Source organism: Nycticebus coucang, chromosome 3 (assembly GCF_027406575.1).
Source record: "Nycticebus coucang isolate mNycCou1 chromosome 3, mNycCou1.pri, whole genome shotgun sequence".
NCBI classification, from domain to species: Eukaryota; Metazoa; Chordata; class Mammalia; order Primates; family Lorisidae; genus Nycticebus; species Nycticebus coucang.
In genome coordinates, this window is record NC_069782.1 from 148,434,001 (window position 1) to 148,459,842 (window position 25,842).

At 38.7% G+C, this 25,842-nt stretch overlaps 2 protein-coding genes and 1 pseudogene across 2 annotated transcripts in view; 1 reads left to right on the plus strand and 2 right to left on the minus strand.

The window, feature by feature from the left end:
* Nucleotides 1-219: 219 nt before the first annotated feature.
* MCMBP (minichromosome maintenance complex binding protein) overlaps nucleotides 220-25,842 on the minus strand; it is a 60,348-nt gene continuing 34,725 nt past the window's right edge. The window contains exons 7-16 of the mRNA XM_053583905.1: nucleotides 23,202-23,353; nucleotides 20,906-21,006; nucleotides 13,468-13,640; nucleotides 12,991-13,114; nucleotides 11,424-11,541; nucleotides 7,299-7,464; nucleotides 6,017-6,150; nucleotides 4,386-4,550; nucleotides 1,005-1,093; nucleotides 220-622 (exon numbers count right to left, since the gene is read on the minus strand). Coding sequence (XP_053439880.1) covers nucleotides 496-622; nucleotides 1,005-1,093; nucleotides 4,386-4,550; nucleotides 6,017-6,150; nucleotides 7,299-7,464; nucleotides 11,424-11,541; nucleotides 12,991-13,114; nucleotides 13,468-13,640; nucleotides 20,906-21,006; nucleotides 23,202-23,353 — 1,349 coding nt within the window. The 3' untranslated portion in view covers nucleotides 220-495. The remainder of the gene's footprint in view (nucleotides 623-1,004; nucleotides 1,094-4,385; nucleotides 4,551-6,016; nucleotides 6,151-7,298; nucleotides 7,465-11,423; nucleotides 11,542-12,990; nucleotides 13,115-13,467; nucleotides 13,641-20,905; nucleotides 21,007-23,201; nucleotides 23,354-25,842) is intronic.
* Nucleotides 8,331-9,699, plus strand: LOC128582549 (ubiquitin-conjugating enzyme E2 L3-like). Its single transcript, XM_053586537.1, has 2 exons — nucleotides 8,331-9,373; nucleotides 9,555-9,699. The coding sequence occupies exons 1-2, from the start codon at nucleotides 8,868-8,870 to the stop codon at nucleotides 9,697-9,699; spliced, it is 651 nt and encodes a 216-aa protein (XP_053442512.1). The 5' UTR covers nucleotides 8,331-8,867.
* LOC128581295 (S-adenosylmethionine decarboxylase proenzyme-like) lies at nucleotides 16,639-17,657 on the minus strand (annotated as a pseudogene).

The following is a 25,842-nucleotide window of genomic DNA, read 5'->3' on the forward strand; positions in this document are numbered from 1 at the left end:
GCCAAATGCCTAGGAAATGAACAATACAGAATTTCACATGGTCATGTGACTCAATGGTAAATACACCCCATTCCCCAAATTTGGACTACTGAGTACACCCAACCCCACCATTAACTGAAAAAACATCTGAAGTGCACAATTCTCATAGGAAGTTAACATCAGCAATTCAATAGTTTGGCCTGTGACTTGGCTGAAGCTAAGGAAATGGTATTAATTAGCAACATTAATCAATATTAAACTTTTAATATCAAATACTTTTCTTACATCATTACTAATTTATATAATTATAAAACAAACTTTAAAAGCTCCATAAAACCAGTAAGGTAAAAGCCCTTACTGAATATATATAAACTTCAGATGTTACCAGGCTTGATTTCAGGAAAAGTAGGTTTGTGATACAAATTGTCTATAAAATAATGCAGTATAAATGGTATTTGACTTGTACAATAATGTGGTTACAGTCTCCCCATTATTCTTTATAGGCCTCTCTGATCTTTAAAGTTCATTTCCATTCACACACTTTTGCTGTTGAAGCCTGGTTCTTCTTAGAGACTCCAGCTGCTTTGCTCTTAGCCACCGTTCCCTTGACAACGTTGTCTGACCAGCACTGAGAGAGAGACACCTGGTTTGAAATACAGAAACATTTAAGTCTACTGTGAACACAGTAACTTTTAATTTTTTTCTAAGACCTAGGAATACTTTTATTCCAAATTTAAATGAAACAGTCCTTGTTAGGAGACAACTCTGGTAGCTACACAGGAATCTTTTAAAGAGCCAGTACTGGAGGGTGGCTCACTCTGAATCTTGGAGAACAAGCAGCATGCCTGTTCCATGAAGAGGCCATGAGCCAAACACAGATCCCCCGCTATAAGCCCTTTCATACAGTGTTACTAAAAGGAAAAGTTCATTTCTGTTTATAGAAGTCTGCTTTAGTTACTGCTGAATAAATCAGGACACTTATGTCCAGCTCACTGAGAAAGCAATTATGAACATGGGCTACTTACCGAGCCACCACAAGCAGCTGGTGGAGATCGTCAGCTGTGATGCTCTGAGGGTCATTCTTACGCATTTCCACAAAGTCATCTTCAACTGCCTTTATCAAAAGAGTAAATAAATATACTTTAAAACTACTCCTCATGAACAGTTTTGTTTTGAGACAGTCTCACTATATTCCCCTCGATAGAGCGCCGTGGCGTCACAGCTCACAGCAACCTCAAACTCTTGGGCTTAAGCAATTCTCTTGCCTCAGCCTCCCAAGTAGCTGGGACTACAGGCGCCTGCCACAATGCCCAGCTATTTATTTTTTTTTTTGTTCTTGTAGTTGTCATTGTTGTTTAGCTGGCCCAGGCTGGATTTGAACCCACTAATCTGGGTGTATGTGGAGCAGTGCGTTAACCACTGTGCTACAGGCACCAAGCCTCCTCAAGAGTAGGTTTAAGAGGAAATGACATTTGTGTTGTTTATAAGATAAAAGAAAGTAACATGGTCCCTTGACTGATTTACAAATGAGGATGTCAGCCTTGCCTTAGGCAAAAGGTACCAATGCAGGTGAAAACACTCAGAACGAAAACTTTATACACATAATGTTACTGATGAAAATATTCTAAACAAAATTGTGATGCTAAGGTTAATTTGACAAGGTCAAACATATAGATCAGCAACTAGCACAAACTAGCATTAGCACAAATGTGCTTTTCAACAAAGATTGATGTTAGCAAGAGTGGCAGAGCAAGAACTTCTAAAACTTGTCTCCGCTATTAAAGAAATAAGAACACCGATCAAAATTAACTTCCTTTTTCAAATCTCTGGAAATAAACCACATTCTACCAACAATCCAGACAGCATTTATGCAAGAAAACCAGGTGACTCTTGGTAAGAACATTGACCTTTATAGCATTTTAATTTGCCCTATTTACCATATTCCAGTCCCTCTCCAGCTGGGTGACAGCCTTGAAAACCAAGGCTGGCAACCACTAGAGAGGGCAGAACAGGACTGGAGCTCCTTCAAAGTACCATTCACAGAGGGGTTCCCTGAAAGAACCCACTTGCAAGGTTATTTTTATTTAACTTGGAGTTTGCCCAGGATGAATAGCCTCTTTCTCCAGGACGTTTACCAAGAAGAATCAGAAGAAATTATCAATCATCTTGGCTGCCTCAAACATTGGATAATAGTTGTGGCAAATGACACACTAAACAAAATCCTTAAACAGGAAAGCTGAGAAATGAAATGTTCATAGAAGGCTTTGAAAACTTAGTAGCCTCCCACGTGAATGAGACTAAGTTCCTGTCCGTTGGATAACCTCCAGGCTCTGTGTAAGCAGGAGGTGACGGATAAAGCAGGGCTGTGAACTGTGCAGCTACTGAAGGCACACACCAGCATGTCCACAGAGCGCCTCACTCTTAGACTGGGAGGCTTCCAGGTATTCAAGGAACTTCTTGTCCAATAATTAACCACAAAACTAACAGACTTCTAAACCCACATGTGACAAAGAATATAGACTTTATAGAATGAGTGCAAAAAAATCACTAACCCACCAACCAACAATAACAAACTGGAAAGATTAATTTCCAGAATCTGATTTCTACAGCAGAGTTGTGATATTATAAATATTTTAAATGTCCAATTTTGAACAAAGTTTGACACAGAAAGAAGATATGGCCAATACTTTGGGGGGAAAAGGAATCAAAATAAACTGTCCTTGAGGAAACCTAAACACTAGACTTCTTGGACAAAAACTAACTCTAAATATATTAAAAGAGCTAAAGAAAGCTACGCATAAAGCGCTGAAGAAAAGTATGAGAATGATGTCTCACCAAATAGAGAAAAGCAACACAAAGATAGAAATAATTTTTTAAAAGAAGCAAATTCTGGAATTGAAAAATACAGTAACTGATAAAAAACAAAACAAAACAAAAACTGACTACATATACTCAGCAGTTTGAGCAGGAAGAATGAATCAGGAAACTTGAAGATAGGTTGATGGAGATTATTTAGTCCATGAAGCAGTAAGAAAAATAAGAATGAGAAAAAAACGAACAGATGTCCTGTAGGCTATCATCAAGTGTACCAACATGCATGTAAGGGGAGTGCCAGAGGGACAGGAAAGAAAGGAGCAGAAATTCGAATAAACAATGGCTAAAACCTCCCCAAATTTGTTGAAAAGTCCCCCAAATATGCATTAATCTATACCCCCAAACTCAATAAACTTCATAAAAGATAAACTCAAAGAGAGTCACACCTAAACACAACAGTCAAAACTGTGAAAAAGAGAATCTTACAAGCATCAAGAGAAAAATGACTCTGCACAAAAAATCCCTTCATCAGAATCTAACCGATTTCTCACTAGAAACCAGAAGCCAGAAAGGAGTGGGAGGGTATATTCAAAGTGCCGAGAAAAAGGCTATAAACCACAAATTCTACATCCTAGCCTTTAAGGAGAAATCAAGGAATTACAGATAAAACTTAAAAGAGAATTTGTCACAAGCAAATCTGTTCTGCAAAAAACACTAAAGATAGTTCTTCAGACTAAAAATGAAGGGATACTAGATAATAACATGAACCCATATGAAGAAATAAAAAATGCTGGTAAAGGTAACTACATAAATACAAAAAAGAATATAAATATATTTTTTGTTTACAACTCTTGTTTTCTGATTTGAAGACAACTGTAAAAGCAATACTGTAAACATGCTGATGGGCATACAATGTACAAAGGTGTAAACTGTATGACAAAATCAGCACAAAGGAGAAGAAATAGGACTTATAAAAGAGCAAAGTCTTCGTACATTATTGTAATTAAACTGGTATTGGCGGGGCATGGTGGCTTATGCATATAATCCTAGTACTCTGGGAGGCCAAGGTGGGTGGACTGCTTGAGCTCACAAGTTCAAGACCAGCCTGAACAAGAGTGAGACCCCCACCTCTTAAAAAAACAAAACAAAACAAAACAGGCTGGCTCCTGTAGTCCCAGTTACTTCGGACGCTGAGGCAAGACAACTGCTTGAGCTCAAGAATTTGAGGTTGCTGTGAGCTGTGATGCTACAGTCCTCTACTGAGGATGACATAATCAGACTCTGTCTCAAAAACAAATAAACAAACAAATTAAAAATCTGGCATTAATCCATAATAGACTGTTATTGTTAACACATTAATTTTAGCCCTTAGGGCAATCACAAAGAAAATAACTTAAAAAATATTATAAAATGTACTTCAAGGGAATTAAAATGGGACAGTAAAAAATATCTATTTCAAACAAAAAAGGACAATGACGTCATTAAAAAATACAGAAAATGAATAGCAAAATTACATTATCAGTAATTACAGCAAATATAAATTAGTTAAACACTACAATTCAACACAGGGAAAATCCTTTACCCCAAACTACCTTGGTTATTTCATCAGATATGCTATAATCCAGGAATCTCAAAAGGGTTAGATATATGCGGAATTTGTTCAGCACAGAGGGCAGGGCGGCTGAGAGAAGGCTGTTCATGTACTCCTCCATGTTCGGTGGGATTAGCTGGGGCTGCAAGTGAATCCGACAGTCTGCCTGAAAACGAGAAAACAGTATACATTAGTTTCCAATTAATCTACATTTTTAGGATGATACAGCATCTCTATCAGCCAATAATGCAATTAGAAAATACCATTTATTACTTAGGAGGGGGGGAGAATCAATTTTTAATACTCATTTATATGCGCGCTAATAACTGTATCAGCAATAACTACAAAAGTTAGTTTTTTCTTGATTACTTATAACATTTCCTCAACAGTATCAGCAAGCATAGAAAAAAGTAGCTAACCTCTAAAGAATAGCTAATTAAAATGTTTATTACACTTTCCCACAGAAAAGTTACTGATGAGCCATTTCATCCTTAGTCATAGATTATTTTTCAACAATCAAAGGTGAGCACTACTATATATGGGAACTATATATGATTACTGTGTGTCTTAAACAACTGGGGATAATATGTCTCCACATCCTCCTCAGAATTAAAAGCTTTCTTTATGATGAGCCAGAACATTTCACCATAAAGCATGAAATTAATTACAAAGTGGCTGGGGACATTTTCTTTTTCCTTTCTTTTTTTGTAGAGACAGAGTTTCACTTTATCACCCTCGGGAGTACTCTGGCGTCACAGCTCACAGCAACCTCCAACTCCTGGAGGCGATTCTCTTGGTTCCTGGGTTTAGGCGATTCTCTTGCCTCAGCCTCCCGAGTAGCTGAGACTACAGGTGTGCCCGCCACAACACCGGCTATTTTTTTGTTGCAGTTTGGCCAGGGCTGGGTTCGAATCTGCCACCCTTGGTATATGGGGCCAGCACCCTACTCACTGAGCCACACACGCTGCCCTGATTGGAGACATTTTCAAAGTAACTAAAGTATCTGTCACATAAGACTGGCAGAAAACAATAGGTCAAAGGTAACAAGAATAGAAGTCTGGAAGTTAACTAGGAAATTCACAGATAACTTCTACTTCCTAGGCTTTCAGGGGTCCTCAAACTTTTTAAACAGGGAGCCAGTTCACTGTCCCTCAGACGGTTGGAGGGCCGGACTATAGTTTAAAAAAACAAAACAAAACAAAACTATGCCTGTGGTCCCAGCTACTCGGGAGGCTGAGGCAGGAGAATCGCTTAGGCCCAGGAGTTGGAGGTTGCTGTGAGCTGTGTGAGGCCACGGCACTCTACCGAGGGCCATAAAGTGAGACTCAGTCTCTACAAAAAAACCCCAAAAAACAAAAAACAAAACTATGAACAAATTCCTATGCACACTGCACATATCTTATTTTGAAGTAAAAAAACAAAACGGGAATAAATACAATCACATCACCACACATGGCCCATAGGCCATAGTTTGAGGACCCCTAACTTGATAATGAACTCCTTCAGTAATCAGCAGTCACAATTGTTTTAAACGAATGTAACTTATGAATAAGCACCAAAACCCAACATAAATATAGATATCTTTCCATCGTCAACCTCCTTCCATTTAAAAAAAAAAAAGACTCAACATACTGGGAGAAGTGACCTTCCCTCTGAAGTAATAAAAACATTGATATTGCAGGGGAATTCCATCTGGTGGTAACTGAAGTCATAATCCACCTTTTGCCAAGTTATTAGGTTGCTCAGGGCAGTCACATTATGGACACCTACAAAAGCAAGAAAATAATTACCAGTCATTTGACTTTAATCACCTACATAAATTAGTTTTGCTGACACAGAGCTAAACTACTAAGCTAAATGTTCACTAGGTAACAGATGAGTTAGTCAAGCTAGAACTTTCTGAGGCCAAGGCTCCCCAAAATGTAATACCTAGCACCTGGTATGCAACCAGACATAAAATAGGTTCCCAGTAAGTATGATGATTACTTTCTAGGTGTGTTCACAGTGTTAAAATAATACAGTAAAACTATTTTTATATTCGTACATACATTAAGACTAGTGAATTTTACTGATCTTATTCTCATCTTTGCTTCAAATGTGCCCATTCTACATTATTTTTACTTCTTTATCACCAGCAATATCTTTTTAATATTCATTTAAGCAAATAAAACAATCTGCTTTCTTATAATTTTACAATGTGCACAATAGAGCTTAGTTCAAACCATCTGATCTATTAATTATTTTTTTCAGTGATTCTCTGAAAAATGTTTGAAACTTGACAATGGGAGATAAAAAATGTTTTATCTTAGCCGGGCGTTGTGGCGGGCGCCTGTAGTCCCAGCTACTCGGGAGGCTGAGGCAAGAGAATCGCCTTAAGCCCAGGAGTTGGAGGTTGCTGTGAGCTGTGTGAGGCCACGGCACTCTACCGAGGGCCATAAAGTGAGACTCTGTCTCTACATAAAAAAAAAAAAAAAATGTTTTATCTTTTCCGCACTTCTCTTTAGAGGTATAGATGACTAAAGACAAAAACTTCCTCCTGTTTCAGCCTTTAAAAAGCTATTTGTTCTACTGTACTATTTTCAGAATACGATGACAAAACATAGCTGGGATACACAATTTAATTAGTGTATAATATATGCTTTAATCAAAATTATGTATGAAGCCTTTATCTTAAATATTTGTTAAATGTGAATGTCTTTCTTTTTTTTTAGAGACAGAGTCTCACTTTACTGCCCTTGGTAGAGTGCTGTGACATCACAGCTCACAGCAACCTCCAACTCCTGGGCTTAGGCAATTCTCTTGCCTCAGCCTCCCAAATGTGAATGTCTTTGTCCACGTTCTTCTAAAATGTTATTACTAGATCTGACTTAAACAGGTGGGAGGTTAGAAATGGAAGGGAAAGGGAAAGAGCCACCTGAAGTGTCCAGCTGCCCTTGCTCCAGAAGAGTCTCATCAATTACAAGAGAAGTATTGCTGGGCAGCTGGAGAAGTCCACTGACCAAGCGATTGGCTGTGTAATCTTTGTGGGGAATGAATTTCAAATGATTCATGTTCTCTATAGTCATCTGTAGACGAAAAGACTGTAAAGAAAAATTTTTTAATGAGCAAAGATCTAAGTTTCCCAGTTTCCCAGTTTTAAAAAATATATACACTTGCATTTAAATACTGTGCTTTATATGGAAAGAATGATATGGTTTCTTGAACTCTTAGAGCAAGTATAATGTCTATTGCATATACTATCTCATTATGTATTCTGAGCTGCTTTATTTTCAAACGTCTTATTCAGTATTCTTGAAGAATTTTTATTTTACCATGATACAAATGACAGACAACTGACATGCAAATATTCAGAAGCTAACACCTTTTACCTAATATAAGCTAGCAAACAAAATGTTTATTTTATTCATCAAGACAAGGAAAGAGTTTAATTTTCCTCTACTCTCTTTGAGTTACCATCATATTCATTCACCATAAACTAATGTAGACTTTTTTGAATGCCTTTTATAGACAGAGTCTCACTTTGTTGCCCTTAGTAGAGTGCGTGACGTCACAGCTCATAGAAACCTCCAGCTCTTGGGCTTAGGCGATTCTCTTGCCTCAGCCTCCCAAGCAGCTGGGACTACAGGCGCCCACCACAACACCTGGCTAAAGTGCAGACTTTTTTGAACAAACTTGTCAGTAAAAAATCAAGGAGCACAGCATACCAAGCTGTGGCAAGGTGCTGCAGCTCTCACAACTTATGCCACCCAGGCTGCCTGACACCTTCTCCTCCAGTCCCACAAGTTAAGAATCTAGTCAACTCATCAACATCTCCCTCTGCAACACTCTGAGCCCATCACTGAGGAGTGACAGGGGACAGAGTAGAGACCACATTGTAACAGAAATGCACAGTCCCTAAAGCAGCACGGCCCATGGGGTCTAGCCTGGGCTCTGCCATGTAGGCACAGGCAGGTCACACACTTTACCCATTTTGAAAACTAAATAAAATATCAGAGGGTGGCACCTGGGGCTCAAGGAGTAGGGTGCCAGCCCCATATACCAGGGGAGGTAGGTTTGAGCCCGGCCCCGGCCAAAACTGCAAAAAAAAAAAAATTAAGAGGCAAGTGTTTAGAAAAAGTTCTCGGTGCTAGCTAGACATAAATTGACATAAGGGAATGAGATACAGTAAAAGTGAAAAATATATGACAAAGCGATGTGGAATAAAAAGGAAATACCTCCTCATATCATAACCTTTAGTACCTTCCTGAGAAAACCATTTCGTACTTAAAAAAATATGTGATGCATATCCTGAGAATATGTGTGCTACTTAAATCTTAGCCTCACAGCACAGGTTTTGGCCCCAGGCTGCGACTCTGATCTCACCTTCCCCATTTTTACCAGTGTTTATCCCACACCTGCTACGCTGGCCTCTCCACTGGCATTCCTCAAACACACCAAGCACACTGCTGCCTGGCTGCCTTTGAGTTTGTTCTGTCTACATAGGATGGATGCTTCCCCGCAGCCATCTGGCTTGCTTCTGTGCTTCCATCAAGACTCTCCTGAATACAGCAGCACCAGATCCAAGATGGAGGCCAGCAGGGGGCTGATGAAGGAGCTTGAAGAAATCCGCAAATGTGGAATGAAAAACTTCCGTAACATCCAGGTTGATGAAGCTAATTTATTGACTTGGCAAGGGCTTATTGTTCCTGACAACCCTCCATGTGATAAGGGGGCCTTCAGAATCAAAATCAACTTTCCAGCAGAGTACCCATTCAAGCCACCGAAGATCACATTTAAAACAAAGATCTATCACCCGAACATGGATGAAAAAGGGCAGATCTGTCTGCCAGTAATTAGTGCTGACAACTGGAAGCCAGCAACCAAAACCGACCAAGTAATCCAGTCCCTCATAGCACTGGTGAACGACCCTCAGCCTGAGCACCCCCTACGGGCTGACCTAGCTGAGGAATACTCTAAGGACCGTAAAAAATTCTGTAAGAATGCTGAAGAGTGGGTGGCGCCTGTGGCTCAAGGAGTAGGGTGCCGGTCCCATATGCCGGAGGTGGTGGGTTCAAACCTAGCCCTGGCCAAAAGAAAAAAAAAAAAAAAAAAAAAAAGAATGCTGAAGAGTTTACAAAGAAATATGGGGAAAAGCGAACTGTGGACTAAAATCTGCCACGATTGATTACAGCAAGTGTGAGCAGAGACCCAAGCAGTGCATTCAGACACCCCGCAAAGCAGGACTCTGTGGAAAACTGACAGTGCCACCGCCTGGCATTAGCTTGTGGCAGTTACTAACTTTCTACAGTTTTCTTAATCAAAAGTGGCCTAGGTAACCTGTAAAGAAAGGATTAAAAATTTAAGATGTTCTAAAAAAAAAAAAAAAAGACTGCTGAATACCCACCCTGTCAACAAAGGCTTCCCTGCCCCCACTACACCTGGGCCCACTGTCAGCACTGTCACACCTCTTTCTTCTGGGGTTTTATTTTCTCCAGGGCACTTAAGTAAAATAAATTTACACTCAGTGAGTGCCCAGGACAGTATTTATTTACAATATTTCAGTATTTCTCAAAATGTGGTCCAAGAACCCCCCCGAGGAATTGCTGAAACCCTTTCACAGGGTTAATCAGGTCAAAAAGATGCATAGATAAAAGATTCTTTCAATGTGCAAGACAAACCAATGAACTGTACCATAGCAGAGTATGAAAAGTTTTATCCAGGCTGGCCTGGTGCCTCACACCTGTAATCCCAGCACTTTTGGAGGTGAAGACAGGAGGATCATTTGCGGCCAGGAGTTCAAGACCAGCCTAGGCAATGCAGTGAAATCCCATCTTTACAAAATTTTTAAAACTTAGCAGGGCACAGTGGCACACACCTGTAGTCCTAGCTACTCAGAAGGCTGAGGCAGGAGGACTGCTTGAGTGTAGGAGTTATAGTAAGCTACGACTGCACAACTGTACTCAGCCAACCCTGGTGAGAAAGTGAAACTCTATCTAAAAAAAAAAAAAAATTCAGATTCCAAACTTCAATTATATTTAAGAAAATGCCATAAGGACAGTTTTGATACAGTATCAAAAAGAATATCCACAGTTATCTGAAGAGATTATTCAAATAGTCTTTCCTTTACCACTATTTTTCATCTGTGTAAAGCCAGCTCTCTGGCATATACTTCAGTCAACACACCACATTACAATATACAGAATGCAGATCCAGTTGACTCCTATTAATTCAGACATTAAAGAAATTTGCAAAAATGTAAACGATGTCATTTTTTTCACTAATTCTTTTTGATTTGGGAAATGTTGCTTTTATAAAAATATTTATGCTTATATGTAATCAATTTATTCTTTTTATCATTTAACTTGTAATGCAGTAAATTGTTGTAGATATAACCAACATTTAAAAAGTAACTCTTTGAGCCATCAGTACTTTTTTTCAGAGTGTAAAGTAAGTCTGAGGAGAGTAGGAATCGCTTGAACTGACAGACACAGTAAATTTGACTCAATGATCTACTGCAACCTCTTAAATTTCCAAAGAGGTGATCAATATTTTCAGACACACAACTACTCAGAAGCAATTCCCTCTTTCCCAAGATCGTATCACCACACAAAGACTATATTCCAGATGGCCTGGTAAACAAAGTTAGCTCAACTTTCCAAACAAGAATTAAAATTGAGGCAATGGAGTTAAAGATATTTATTATCTCAGCTAAAAGAATTATGCTCCTATTATTTAGAGTTTATTTAGATTTAAAATTTTAATTTACCTAAATAAAGAACTAAACTGCACAAACAAATTGGCATCAACCCAGATTATAATTTTGAGGGAGTTACTTTAATTGTGTTAATTGTTGGACTTAGGAAAATTTGTGTTAAGGCAATTAAAAAAAAATAAAATGTTTAGGAGAGAGATGTTTAAACTCTGTAATGTAGCAGTCCCCCTCCCCCCCTTTAAATGAGATCTAAAATCTCAAATTTTTAGGTTTAGGGTAAACAAAAGGCAATTAGATGGATATGTTTAGCGTGTCAATGTTTATAATACATATTTATATTGATCTTACAGCTGGAACAAGATGTTGAATAATTCGATATAAGTGTTCTGTGAAGGTACTATTCCGTGGGCAACCACTCAAGTTAACTGTAAATTTTCCAAGAGGAAGAACATCTCTTCTTGTATATCTAGGGGGGGAAAAAAAATCAGTAAGATCTTGAAGTTACTTCCTGATTTCTGGTAAAAAGGAAATTAAAAAAAAAAATAGCTTAATGTTATCACTAAAATAAAGCAGAACATTCTAACCAGTTATTTTATTCATTAGAATAACAGCAATACAAATAATAGCCAATATGCAGGTATAAGTACTGATTAAGTGCCAAGGACTATTCTGACTTCTCAAAGCTTTTTCGTTTAACCCTAGTCATTCCGAGGTCGGTGATACTATCTTTCTCTTACAGATGGTAAATCTGAGCCACAGAGATTTTATGTATCATGTTCTACTACCCAGGAAGTGACAGTTAGGATCTGAATCCAGATAGTTTCACTGCAGAATCTGTGCTCTCAACCATTATGTATTACTATCTTAGAGCTCATCCATGGAAAGTTAACATTTATAGCACAAAGATGTTAATTATAACAGAGAAAAACTAGGAAATCCGGCTTAGCGCTTGTAGCACAGTGGTTACAGCACTAGCCACATATACCCCAGGCTGGCAGGTTTGAACCAAGCCGAGGCCAGCTAAACAACAATAAAAAAATAGCCGGGCATTTGTGACGGGCGCTTATGATTCCAGCTACTTTTGAGGCTGAGGCAAGAGAATTGCCTAAGCCCAGGAGTTGGAGGTTGCTGTGAGCTGTGATGCCACAGCACTCTACTGAGGGTGACACAGTAAGACTATGTCTCAAACAATACAGAACAAAAAAACTAGGAAAACCTACCATGTAGGGAAATGGTTACTGTATGGTATGGTTGTATATGAAATACTGTGAGGCCCTTACAAAGTTCATAAAGCGTCATGGCAGGAAAATGTTTAATATATATTGAAGGCTAAAAATATGATAAAGATCTGTGCTTAGAGTATAACTGAGCTCTATACAGATACGTACATAGAAAACAAAGATGATCAGGTACCTAGATGTTAACCGAGATTATCTTTAAGTAGTGAGATTATAAATGATTTCTATTTTCTTCTTTATGTTCTTGAACTTATTAAAGGAGTACATTAGTTTTGAAATATAGTGGACTAAGAGGGTGAGGTGCTAGTGTTAGGGGATGAGTGAAACGTGCACACAATATACCTTGTTGAGTTTTTAGAAGCAGTGCCTTGGGACATATAAACAGAGAATTCAGAATGCAAAAAGAATATATAACTCATTTTACTCATCAGCTAGGTCCTTTTATCTGATTTTGGCTCTAGTATTTAAGGAGACATAATCAAAATGCTAAATGAGAAACTGTGAGAAAAGATGAAAAGGAATTTATGATTTGATGTCACACTCGTTACACTGTACAAATAAAAACCACCCGGATGAAGCCTAATGAACTAAAACATACAAATTATATCCAAAATCTTTTCTTCCACTTTCTACATACAACAAACTCCCTTAATTCCCACCAGCAATACAGCACTTACACTGTAGAGATGAGATGTAATATAAGGTATTCAGCAGCCAAACTATCCCCCAAAAGGGCGTGAGTAAGGAACCCAAGCAGTTCTGCTCTGACTGGAGACAATTCGGACATGAAACTTGAAACAACTGGAGGAGGAAGGGAGACCAGATTCAGAATACACACACCAGGGCCTTGCAAGTGTCTTGCAATAAAAAGTAACTATGAAAACAAAGTGTAATTCAGTAGATGACTAGTATAGACTTGAAATATTGGTCAGTAACTGATGTCAATCTTAAAAGTAAGACAGCTTGTATACTCTTTTCGGCCTAGTTTCAATGAAGACAATTAATGTAAGAGGAAAAGGGAGCAAATAAATGAGATTACTAGAGAAACTTATGTCAAATGAGGATCTGACTTTTGATTACATTAGCACGTGTTACAGGCAGCTTCAGACACACACTGAGGCTGACAGTCAGTAGGTTTTACCACTAACACTTACAGGTTTTGCTCTCCTCTTTGTTAAGGCAAGCAGGCAATAATGGGTTGATGTGCTGTAACTTCTGAGCTAAAATCACATGAATTCTTGGCACTAATGAAGCAGGAGGGCTATGTACTCTCTGCTCTTCTGCTGTGTCTGTGCACTCCATTGGATCCAGCAGCGCAGAGGCGTCCCTGTGCAGAGATAATAAAGCTTCAATCTAGAGAGACATCAACTTACAGATGTAAAAATAACGTGCATCTCTCAAGGCAAAATTAGAACTCAAGTCAAGAATATTTCCACCGGTACATGTCCTTAAAGAACAGAAAGAGGCTTCTCACTGTAAAATGTTGTATCACAGAGATTTAAAGCTAGTCAGGCCACATTTACTGTTTTAAGAACAATTAACATTTCTTACTATCACTGCAATAAATAGGAACTAGGATGTTACTCATGAGGTTATTTCAAAATACAGATACTCTTTAACTATCAGCTGAGACATCAAATACTTCACAGCACATCTCAAAAACTGGGGTCTTTCTCTCAAATGAGATCCAATATCTATTATTCACTGTGTGGAGAATCTATTCTCATTTTTTTCTTTTTTTTTAATTGCTGGGGATTCACTGAGGGTACAAGATACCAGGTTACACTGATTGCATTTGTTAGGTAAAGTCCTTCTAATTGTGTCTTGACCCCCAAAATCTATTCTCATTTCTACCTTGCTGATTATTTTTCTCGAATTTTATTCTTGCATGATACTGTGTTTGAATAGTGAGTAGACAAGCAATAAAAATAAAGTGAAAAATGTTCAGATTTGCTGAATACATTAGCAGATGATACATTTATTGTGAGATGATTAAAACAAATGACTAAATTTTTTATTTTTGATGTCACTAGACAAACTTTTATTGAAGCTTAAATTGTGGTATAGAAATACATTTCAACTGATTTAAGTCTAACACCCATGAAGGGAGAAATTGTGGCACCACAACTTTCCCTCCTTTATCATGCTAAGATTAATTTAGATTACTTTTCAATCTAGTTTTCTCTTTCCTAGGCTTTTTCCCACACAAATGTGCAGGTTTTCAATTAGAATTTTTTTTTTTTTGAGACAGAGTCTTACTTTGTTGCCCTCGGTAGAGTGCTGTGACGTCACAGCTCACAGCAACCACCAGCTCTTGGGCTTAGGTGATTATCTTGCCTCAGTCTCCCAAGTAGCTGGGATTACAGGTGCCCGCCAAAACACCCGGCTATTTTTGTTGTTGTTGTTGCAGTTTGGCTGGGGCTGGGTTTGAAACTGTCACCCTCGGTATATGGGGCCAGCGCCATACTCACTGAGCCACAGGTGCCACCCTCAATTAGAATTCTTAAATCTGTTAGGGCAAAAAAAAAATCAGACCTCAAGCCAACAATCAGATCTACTGGGATACTGTTCAAGAACAAAATCACTTTGAGCATTGGTCCTCAAAACAGAACACCCCAAAACATTAGGTGCTAGGCTCATTACAGAATCCAACTGATCACACTGACTGAAAACTTCCTCAATGAAACTTTCAATCAACATGCTTAAAATAAGTCAAAAATGTTCCATACCGCTTGATTTCAAACCAAGTAGATTTTATGTTTAGAAACACTAAAAAAAGGTGTTTCATTTATAAATACGGAAGCAACAAAACCTCACTGTATCAATCCAGTAATTACCAAAATACAGTGAGAAGAAATACAAAATGCTGTCAACTGTGCTGTGCGCTTAGTTGCTTACATCCCACAGTATTTGCAAATAGTTAAAAGATGCCAACTCCTGAAAGCCTCTGTTTTAGTCATTTCCCACTGAGTATTTTAGAATTTAGTAAGTTTTACTTATTCACTCGTTCATATACTCTGCTTCATGGTATTTGTCTGAATAACCTGGATGATTCTCATTCTAGGCAGTTGCTCATTTCATCCTGTGAATTCTGTGGTAACAGAACACAGGAAGTCAGAACACTCACATGCATCACAAAGTCACAGAACTTGAGGTCACAAGAAGAAAAAGACATTGATTTTGCTGTGAACCAAAGTTTACAGTGTATTATTGGTGGAAATGGCTGCTAAAGTAAAAGTTAACATCAATGGTCCAAGCTGATCTGACTTACTGAATATAGTATAAACTTCATGCTAAACTTTCTTGGTAATCATCTTAGTAATAAAAACCCTTTTATTTACTACTTTGCAAGTTAGTAAAGGCTAATCTCATTTGCTGACAAGTGCAGAATTACATATGATTTCCACAGTTCACCCAATACACCCTAATCTCCACCTATAATTCTCTGTGGGTCTTCCTTGCTGATCAGCACTGGAGTAGTTTATTTTTGACTGTCATCCAAAAGAATCCATACCATAAAAGGAGGCCAAATTCCCATGCCCTTATAAGAAAATTAAGCCCAGGACTATTTCCCCCTTTCCCCACATGGAGTGTAAGATTTGCATATAAACCCACAGTGTTGACAGTGTATTGCTTTATTTGGAGGGCTTGCGGGAGACACCGTGGTGAGGGAAGAAATCAGTTACAGGAGTCTAAATGCACAGACGAATAATTTTAAAATAGTAATATGCAAAATAAGTAACTGGAATCATTTTAAGAGGACCCAACTTGTGGAAGAAAAACTAATAACTCCTGTTGCAAAAAACACCAGTATGAAGTAGAAATTGTCCCAGTAACATTAGTAAAGATTAAGTTCTATAAAGTGGAGGTAACTGGATGTAAAATTCTGGCAGCAATTTAAAAGAACAGTCCCAGATGGTTAGGCTGAGGCCAACACCTAATGAGGACGAAAGCCTTGTCTGTGGGGAATTTTGGAGGATACCTAGAGAAATATTACACTGTGCATAAACCAAATTGAATTGTTTTCACAAGTGTTGTAAAGTTTCATATAGTAAAAGGTTTTTTCTACATGCACTTCAGTTTCACAGCAAGAGCGGCACAGACCACCTAAACACAGAAGACGGTATTCATGCAAGATACCTGAGTCTCGACATAATAACACATACAATTCAAAATGATCACACTATCATTACATCCAGGGCTTTCTGCAACTACAAGGTGGTGGTTACGGAAAGCACAGCCCCCGGTATTAACATCTAGAAAGCAGCCAACCACCTTCTACATGTGTTCTCTTTTTTGAGTTTTTTTTGCATCATTTTTCTTAATCAACTCTGCTGCTGTTACTGCTTCTTAGCAAAACTGGGAAAAACAAAATTGTAATCATTAAACATAGCACTCTGACAATCAAGACATTTAAAGCCTTCAATCTTCTGGAGCAAAGAAAGCACTGTGTGGCACTTAGAACTCTGATAAACAAACAAGGTGGTCACACATTTTCCTGGCTTGAACAGACTTCCACAACTTTCCTGCTCAGGTCATTCATAGGAGGTCTGACTTATGTTTGTTTCAAAGCTAACATAAGAAAATTCTGGTTCTGGAGCAATGTGAATAGTCCAGTAAGTTCCATCTGATTTCATTCCATTCATTGAATACCCACAAGGATTGATCAATGACAGAACCTGGTATCAAGTCACGAGTTCCACTCTCATGAGTGACATCCTTTGCAGTACTAACACCATCTTTCATGTAGAACTGGTCCATAACTGCTGGGTCAAGCTCACTCATCAGAATGTCCAGGGTTTGATCTGGTTGACTGATTACTTGACTCTCTGGGAAATCCAGAGTATATAAATACCAACAGTAGAATTCATACGTCCCATACAATATGCTGCTCCATTTGGGAAAATTGCATTTAGAAATTCTATTTCTTCCTGGAGATTCCAGTGTGGGTCCCCTTGGTGAGAAGGCTTCATAAAATTTTTACGAGAATAAAAGAAGCTTTGAATTGAGTCAAGCCCACTGTAATCCCTAGCAAGCTTCAACAGGGGAACCAGTGCTTTCAGCAAGAGGCTGGTACCACATATCTTCAAAATGAAACCTCTCTTAGAGACAAACATGCTACTCTCACTGAGTACACAAGCTTCCTGCTTGTCAGTTTTTGTCACACTCATGATTGAACATTGCACATCCTTCAAAAGCATGTCCCCCCCAAAAAAAGCATGTCCCACTCAGATTTCGGGATAGTGCGAAGATCCCCAGATCCTCGGTTTTTGTCAGGTTGCTGCCGGGAGAGCCAAACCTCCAGCAGCTTCTCCATCCCTTCAAAAAAATGTGCAGCTTCCATCACTGTGAGACTAGCAAACAGCCAACAACCACAGAAAATCAACTAAATGAAACCTCTTCTCCCGCCGCTGCAGATTGTTCCAGCTGTGTCACTGAAGTTCAGGTTCCTTTTTTTGCTATAATTTTACATTAACTTTTTTTTTAAAAAAGGACTAATAAAATTTCCCTGGCTTCTTTTTGTGAGCAAAAGTTGAATGTCAGTCTGTTGGAAATAGAGGCAGATACAGTTCAGTCTCTTGCAGTCCGCAGCTTCCCCGTTACAGAGAGTGGAGCGAGCGCTAGCAAACGTCGATGGCCATACTGCGCAAGCCGAAATTTTTTTTTTTTTTTTTTGAGACAGTCTCAAGTTGTGGCCCTGGGTAGAGTGCCATGGCGGCACAGCTCACAGCAACCTCAAACTCTTGAGCTTAAACAATTCTCTTCCCTCAGCCTCCCGAGGACCTGGTACTACAGGCTCCCGCCACCAACACCCAGCTATTTTTTTGTTGTTGTTGTTGCAGTTGCCATTGTTATTTTAGCTGGTCAGGGCTGGGTTTGAACCCGCTAGCCTGGGTGTATGTGGCCAGTGCCCTACCCACTGAGCTACGGGCACTGCTCACTAATGACTAAATTTTATAGATTCTATAGACTTTAGAGTAATAAATTCATACAACTATCTTCTTTTACTACAACAATGACAACCTTCTACATAGTATATAACATATGATGAACAATGTTCAGGGCTTTACACAAATTCATTAAAATCTCACAACTATACTTATTCACAATGAGGAAACCAAGTCAAAGGTCACACAACTAATAAGTGGCCAAATGAGGATCCCAACCTAAGTCATTAGCCTGTCTGTGCTTTTAAACCTAAGCTGCCTCAGTGATGAAGTAAATGAAGCAGGAAGTCACCATAACCATAAATTGCCAATATCAGCAATCTTATATACTATAATTAAGGGATTGCTATTTAAGTTTATTTACAGTTATTTAAAATTTTTATTTTGCACTATTTCTTTTTAGTGTGAAAAATGTAAATTCTTCTTATACACAAACCAAGATAAATATCCAGTATTCAACAAGGGAACTCTATTGTAGAATGGGAACATCAGTCCTTAATTTTGGAAATCTCAAAATAAAAGAGAACGAAGAAGATCTGGATTTCCAAGACATATTGTTAAGATAAAAAAAGAAATATGAGTATATATCCTCTGCCACCTTTTATAGAAGAAAAGGGTGGTAACAGAATATACATGGATCTACTTATTTTTGCAAAAAAATAAAAAAAATAAAAAAAATTAAAGGATAAACCACAAACTGAGAATAAAGGTTCCCTGGGAAGGCCAGGTAGGACTAGGCAAACAGGGATGGGGGAAGCAGGAAATAATACTTCTGACAGTTTTTTGCATAATTTTGATTGGTAACAATGATAATGTTTCCCACATCTAAAAAAAAAAAATCTAAACAACAGGGGTAGAGAAAAAACTCTGAAGTGCAATGCAATCAGACACAAATGGACCTATGTGAAATATATAATGCAATCACACCGAATGGGGAGAAACCAAGTAACCATGAAACACAATCCTCTAACTATAGAAGCCTCCTTCTAAAATAAAAACGAGGCCAGGCACAATGGCTCACCTGGAAAAAAATGTAGAAGGAACGCCAAAAAATAAATGTAGAAACAATGACTCAGACAATTGGTAACACAGCAATAGTTGATTCAGATAAGAATCATGAATCTCAGCACCAAATTTGGGAGGCCGAGGCAGGATCACTGCCTGAGTTGAAAACCAGCCTGGGCAACACAGTCAGACCTCATCTCTACAAAAAATAAGAAAAATTAGCCAGGTGTGGTGGCACGCACCTGCAGTCCTATCTACTCAGAAGGCTGAGGCAGGAGGATGGCTTGAGCCCAGCAGTTTGAGGTTATACCACTGTGCTCTACCCAGGGTGACAGAGTAAGATTGGGGGTGGGTGGGAAGCCCCTTCCAACAAACACTTAACTTTTGTTACTAGATTTTTGTTTTCTAGTGGTATGAGCAAATGATATACTGTGGATAATGAAAGTCAAGTTTCTATTAGAAAAGAGAGTTACAAATAAAGGAAGACAACTAGAACAATATCTGTGGTGCTAAACTGGAATCACAAACACATTATGAACTCCTGTATAGACAGGCATGTGTTCATAAATGTGTATACATGTGTCTGGTCGGATGTGTATATGTCTGCTAAAAGGGCCTAAAAGCAAAGCTAACAAGGGCCAATGAACATACCTACCACTTAGATCTTGGTTTTTAAACAAAAGTCCCCACTTGAAGAAATCGGTACTCATAGGACTGGAAGTATGAGACAGCTTAACGCACAAGAAAATAAATGCTAAACAACGATAGGGTCCTCTAAATAAAAGAAAGGACCCAGAGCCTGCTTGCCACATCTGAGAAAATTTGAGTCTCAAAATAAACAATACTGACTTGAGTAAATCCATCAGTCCATGCTGACAGCAAAAATTAATTACTTGAATAGAAATCTCTTACAGTAGAATACCAGAAAATAAATGCAGAAGGAATGACCTAGTTCGACCACTGCCAACATAGAATTGATTAAAGTAAAAATCATCAACAGAGGCTGAAATAACTTAGTGAAAGCTTAATGAGAAACGGAATGTTATTTACAGAATCTCAACGTATCCTCCCCATCTCGTCCCAAATAGCGTCAAGGCCATGACTGAAGATTATTTCAGATTCACACAATGAGTTATCCTGTGGATCTCTGAGCAAGGATAGGTGGTGAGGAGTACAAAAAAGAACACGACTGAGACATGTTAGTAAAGTTAAGTAAGGACTATGGATTAGTATGTCATGTATTCACAGGAAATTTCCTAATTTTTACTACTATACTGATTATATACAGAAAATTTTTGCACTTAGGAAACACTCAAGAATTCAGGGGTTGGCTTGGCTCCTGTAGCTCAGTGGCTAGGGTGCCAGCCACGTAGAACAGAGCTGGCAGGTTCGACCCCAGCCCTGGCCTGCCAAGAATTTAGGGGGAAAAGGGCCTGCAATGTACTTGCAAGTGTTTCAGAAAAATGTGTGCATAGAGCATTAATGAATGAGAAAGCACATGGGGTGTAAGTATTGATAACTGGTAAATCTGGGTAAAAGGGAAAAACGGAGTTCTTCGTAACTATCCTGTAACTTTCCTAAAAGTCTAGAATTATAACAAAATTTAAAATTACCCAAAAAAGGAAGCAAATAGACTCACCTTTCATCATTATTCAGTATACTAAGCACAGGATCCACAGATAGTATGCCATATAGCTCAAGAATATCATTTACTTTAAAGCAATCCCAATCTTCATAGACCTATCAAGAGACCCACACAAAATCACCCTGTTAGGACTAACACAAAAAAGCCTAAGATGTTTGTCTTGAAGTAATAAAAACATTAGAATTTTAGATCAGGAAATGGACCTTAAAGCAACACCTTTATTCCATAAATTAAGACCAAGATAAGTAAGGTACTTGCCTAAAGTCAATCTGCTAGTTAGCAAATAAACGAGAACTGTAATAGGATTCCTGATTCCTAGATCAATGTCTGATTCAATATATCACACTACTTCAAAGAAAAGGCTTTTCCCAAAGGCTGAAAGTCTTAAAACTAGTACCATGTATTATCTCGAAACTTATTAACCACACCAAAAGAAGGAAAAAAAAAAACCCCAAGATTGTTAACTGTGGGCTTATTTATAAACTATGTGAAATTAGTAGGATTACCACAAAACTTAAACCGGCCAGAAGATTTTTCGCAGTAACTGAAGGGCCATTTAAGTGAAAACCACCAAGAACGGAATTCTCAATGACTATTTTTGAAACTTTGATTACTTATTTAGTTATCAGGATCAAAAATCAGAATAAGATAAAAGAACCATTAATGGTTTTTATCCTTCATTTTATTTTATTTTAAATACAAGTGAGAAATGAGTTTTGCTAAGAGAAGGAAGAATGGTAAAAATGACAAAGATATTCCAAAGTTAGAAATGATACAGAAAGGAAGTAGACATAAATGAAAACATTGTTCTACTTCCATGCTTAAAATATTCTTTGATTTTTAAAAAAATTTTATTTTGTGCCAATTATTAAAAAGTGATGAGGGAGAATTGCTCGAGCTCAGGAGTTTGAGACTCGTCTGAGTGAGAGTGAGACCCCGACTCCTAAAAAAAAAAATGAAAAAACCCAGCTGGGCGCCGTGGCGAGCGCCTGTAATCCCAGCGGCTTCTGGAGGCTGAGGCAGCTGGGTGTCCCCGCAGCCCGAGTCTGAGGTTGCGGTGAGCTACCACGCCCACTGCACTCTGCTCAGGGGCATAGGGTGGGACCCTGTCACAACAACAACAAAAAAAAGTGATACTGGTAAACCCCAAACAGCAAACACCTCCTTGTTCACCATCATATGCCCCACATCACGTAGGCCTCTTGGTATCAAATGTATAAACATATCTTAAAGTGCTACAACAAAAACAATTCTACAAATCAGGTTTCTGGACTTTGCACATTGGAATTATGGAGATAAAAACTTGTCAATGTAAGATGACAACTAAACGATCATGCTATGCAACTAAATCATGCCTGGGAGCAGCGCTCCAACACTGGCACTGAAAAATCTTGGGCAATTCTTATGATTTGAGAACAGTTACAAATGGATCAATTTGAAACATACAACCCACCTTTTAAGAATTTTTTATCAGGATTCATCAAGTTAGTCTGAAAACCAAACACCCAAGTAATGCCCGCGAGCCTGAGCAGAGCAAGAAATACAGAGAAAGGCAGGAGAAAACAGACCACTTTCAAACGTTTTCATCTCACCTCAAGTTGTTATGCATTAACATTACACTTGTAGCAAGGATTACTATCAAACTTATTGGGCTAGAGACCCTTGTGGTGTTAGCAAAAAACCTGCCTCTCATGTAGCACACATTCTTTGATTCTTTAAGAATGTGGTGGTAGCCAGAGAAAGGGTCCTCCAAAGATACTAACTCCCAGAATTTGTGAGTATACTACCTTACAGGCAAAAGGAACTTGCAGGTGTGATTAAATTAAGGGCTCTAAGAAGGAGAAATTATCCTGGATTATCAGTATAATCAAACACAGGTCCTTAAAATCAGGCAACCTTTCCTGGCTATGGTCAAATGAGATATGATCATTAAAAGAAATAGTTAGACAGCTGCAATGTTGCTGGCTCTGAATGAGGAAGAGGGGGTCTCAAACTGGGGTGTATCAGTGGCCTCTAGAAGCTACAGAAGGTTAAAACAAAACAAAACGAAATGAGATTTTTCCCCTAGATTCTGGGAATGCAACACTGCTGGCACCTTGATTTTATCCCAGTGAGTTCCCTGTCAGACTTCTGACCTAAAGCCTGTAAGATAATACATTTGTATTGCCTTAGGCTACTAAGTTTGCAATAATTCCTTATAGCAGCAAAAGAATACAAATGCTAAGAGTTTTCCATTTTAATTTTTGAGAGACATATGTATCATTGTCACATCTATGAGAGGTTTTATTACCTTCACAAGGCATGCAGGCCCCTTTTCTCCTGGCAATGGAAAATTCAGATCAAAAGGAGAAGAGAGGTTCAGGGAGTTCAGCTGTTGGCCAGTAGAAGCTTCAGTTTCTAAACGCTTCGGCTCTCCACACCACTGAAGACCACCAACATTTCCTAAATTCAAAGGACAGTATTGCACTTAAGTCATTTCTAAGGTCTCCTGTAGAAAAAGAACAGTCCATAAGTACATTTCAAGTTTGATAATAAAAAATGCTTTTGAGCTCACAAAGTTCAAGTTATTACAATTTTTAAGAAAACAGCACATACTAACAAAGGTCCTTGGTTCGACCTATAAGAAAACAAAGATAAATATGAAGATCTGAAAATGTTTTTTCTACTATAAATGGCAACCAATTCTTCACATCAAATCTTGTGTTATGTACTTTTTTTTTTTTTTTTTTTGTAGAGACAGAGTCTCACTTTATGGCCCTCGGTAGAGTGCCGTGGCCTCACACAGCTCACAGCAACCTCCAACTCCTGGGCTTAAGCGATTTTCTTGCCTCAGCCTCCCGAGTAGCTGGACTACAGGTGCCCGCCACAGCACCCGGCTATTTTTTTGTTGCAGTTTGGCCGGGGCTGGGTTTGAACCTGCCACCCTCGGCATATGGGGCCGGCGCCCTACTCACTGAGCCACAGGCGCCGCCCGTGTTATGTACTTTCAATAATTAATGTTAAGCTGGGTGTGGTGGCTCGTATCTGTATTCCTAAAACTCTGGGAGGCCCAGGTAGGAAGATCAGTTGAGGTCAGGAGTTCAAGACCAGCCTGAACAAGAGCAAAACTCATTGTCTACTAAAAATGAAAAAACTTAGCTAAATGTGGTGGCACGTGCCTGTAGTCCCAGCTACTTGGGAGGCTGAGACAGGAGAAGCTGAGCCCAGGAGTTGAGGTTGCAGTGAGCTAAGACGATACTACTGCACTCCAGCCAAGAAGACAGAACAAGACTCTGTCTCAAAAAATAAAACAAAACAAAAAAATACAAGTTAAAATTAGATCTGGTGATTTTGACATCTTTGACCTAGGGAATACATGGCTTACTGACAATAAAGCACTTTTGTAGAACATACTCTTTTCTACCTATTAAGCAGAATAAAACCACTTATCAAATATTTATTACCCTATACTATGCATCAGGAATCAGACTAGTTGTTGGGGATATACAAACCATTAAAAAATATAACACCTACCCCTGAATAGTTACAATTTGAGCTATGACTAATTAGAATCAAAAAGCCAGCAAACTACTGATACACTCAACAACTTGAATGGATCTGAAGAGTATTATGCTGAATAAAAAAGCCCAATCCTGGCCGGGAGTAGTGGCTCACACCTATAATCCTAGCACTCTGGGAGGCCAAGGCAGGTAGATTGCCTGAAGCTCACGGATTCGGGACCAACCTGAGCAAGAGCAAGACCCCATCTCTAAAAATAGCTGAGTATTGTGGCGGGTGCCTGTAGTTCCATCTACTTGGGAGGCTAAGGCAAGAGAATTGCTTAAGCCCAAGAGCTGGAAGTTGCTGTGAGCTATGATGCCACCGCACTCTATGACAAAGTGAGACTCTATCTCAAAAAAAAAACCCAAAAACAACCAAAAAACCAATCCCCAAAGTTTACATAAATGTATTTCATTTATATAAAATTCTTACAATGACAAAATTACAGAAATGGACAACAGATAAGTAGTTACCAGGGATGAGGGTCTTTCAGAGAGGAAGGAGACAAGAAAGAGGTAGGTATGTTCCTAAAAGGGCAACATGAAAGAGCTGACTGATGAATAACCCTGTATCTTACCTGTGCTGGTCATCACACGAATCTACATAGGTGATAAAACTGCATAGAACTAAATATTCACAAGTGAGAATGTAAAAATGTGAATTCTGAATAAGGTCATAAATTAAATCAATGACCATTTCCTGGTTATGATATTCTATGTCACCAATGGGGGAAGTGGGTGAAACAAGATGTCTCAGCATTGTTTATTATAACTCCATATAAATTTACATTTATCTCAAAATAAAAAGGTTAAAAGAATATATAGCCTAAAAGACTGACTAGAAATTAACAAGTTGAACTTTACATAATTAAAGTACCCAAATGTATAAAAAGCCCATACAAAGGCAAGAAACAGAAGGTAGGGGCCGACGCAGTGGCTCACACCTGTAATCCTAGCACTCTGAGAGGCCGAGGTGGCGAATTGCTTGAACTCAGGAGTTCGAGGCCAGTCTGAGCAAGAGACCCCATTTCTATTAAAAATAGAAATTTTCTAGCTGGGTGTGATGGCGCTTGCCTATAGCCCCAACTACTCGCAAGGCTGAAGCATGAGGATCTGAGATTGCTTGAGCCGAAAGAGTTTGAGGTTGCTTTGAGCTAGGACACCACAGCACTCAACCAAGGGCAACAAAGTGAGACTTTGTCTCAAACAAACAAACAAACAAACAAAAAAGGTTGCATGGGAACAAAATGAAATGTAGTCACTTGTTTTTGCTCAATCTTCTTACCACCCTTTTCAGCTTACATAATAGCAACTATCTATAGTCCTTCCTTTTCTTTTATTTGGCTTGTGCCTAGCGTAGGGCAACAGAGTAAGATTATGTCTAAAAAATAA

Excerpts from the sequence above, each read along its gene's own strand:
- LOC128582549 (XM_053586537.1), top strand. The coding sequence starts at position 8,868 with ATGGATGCTTCCCCGCAGCCATCTGGCTTGCTTCTGTGCTTCCATCAA. Across the intron at positions 9,374-9,554 it reads TTCTGTAAGAATGCTGAAGA|CAAGTGTGAGCAGAGACCCA; the intron begins GTGGGTGGCGCC and ends GATTGATTACAG.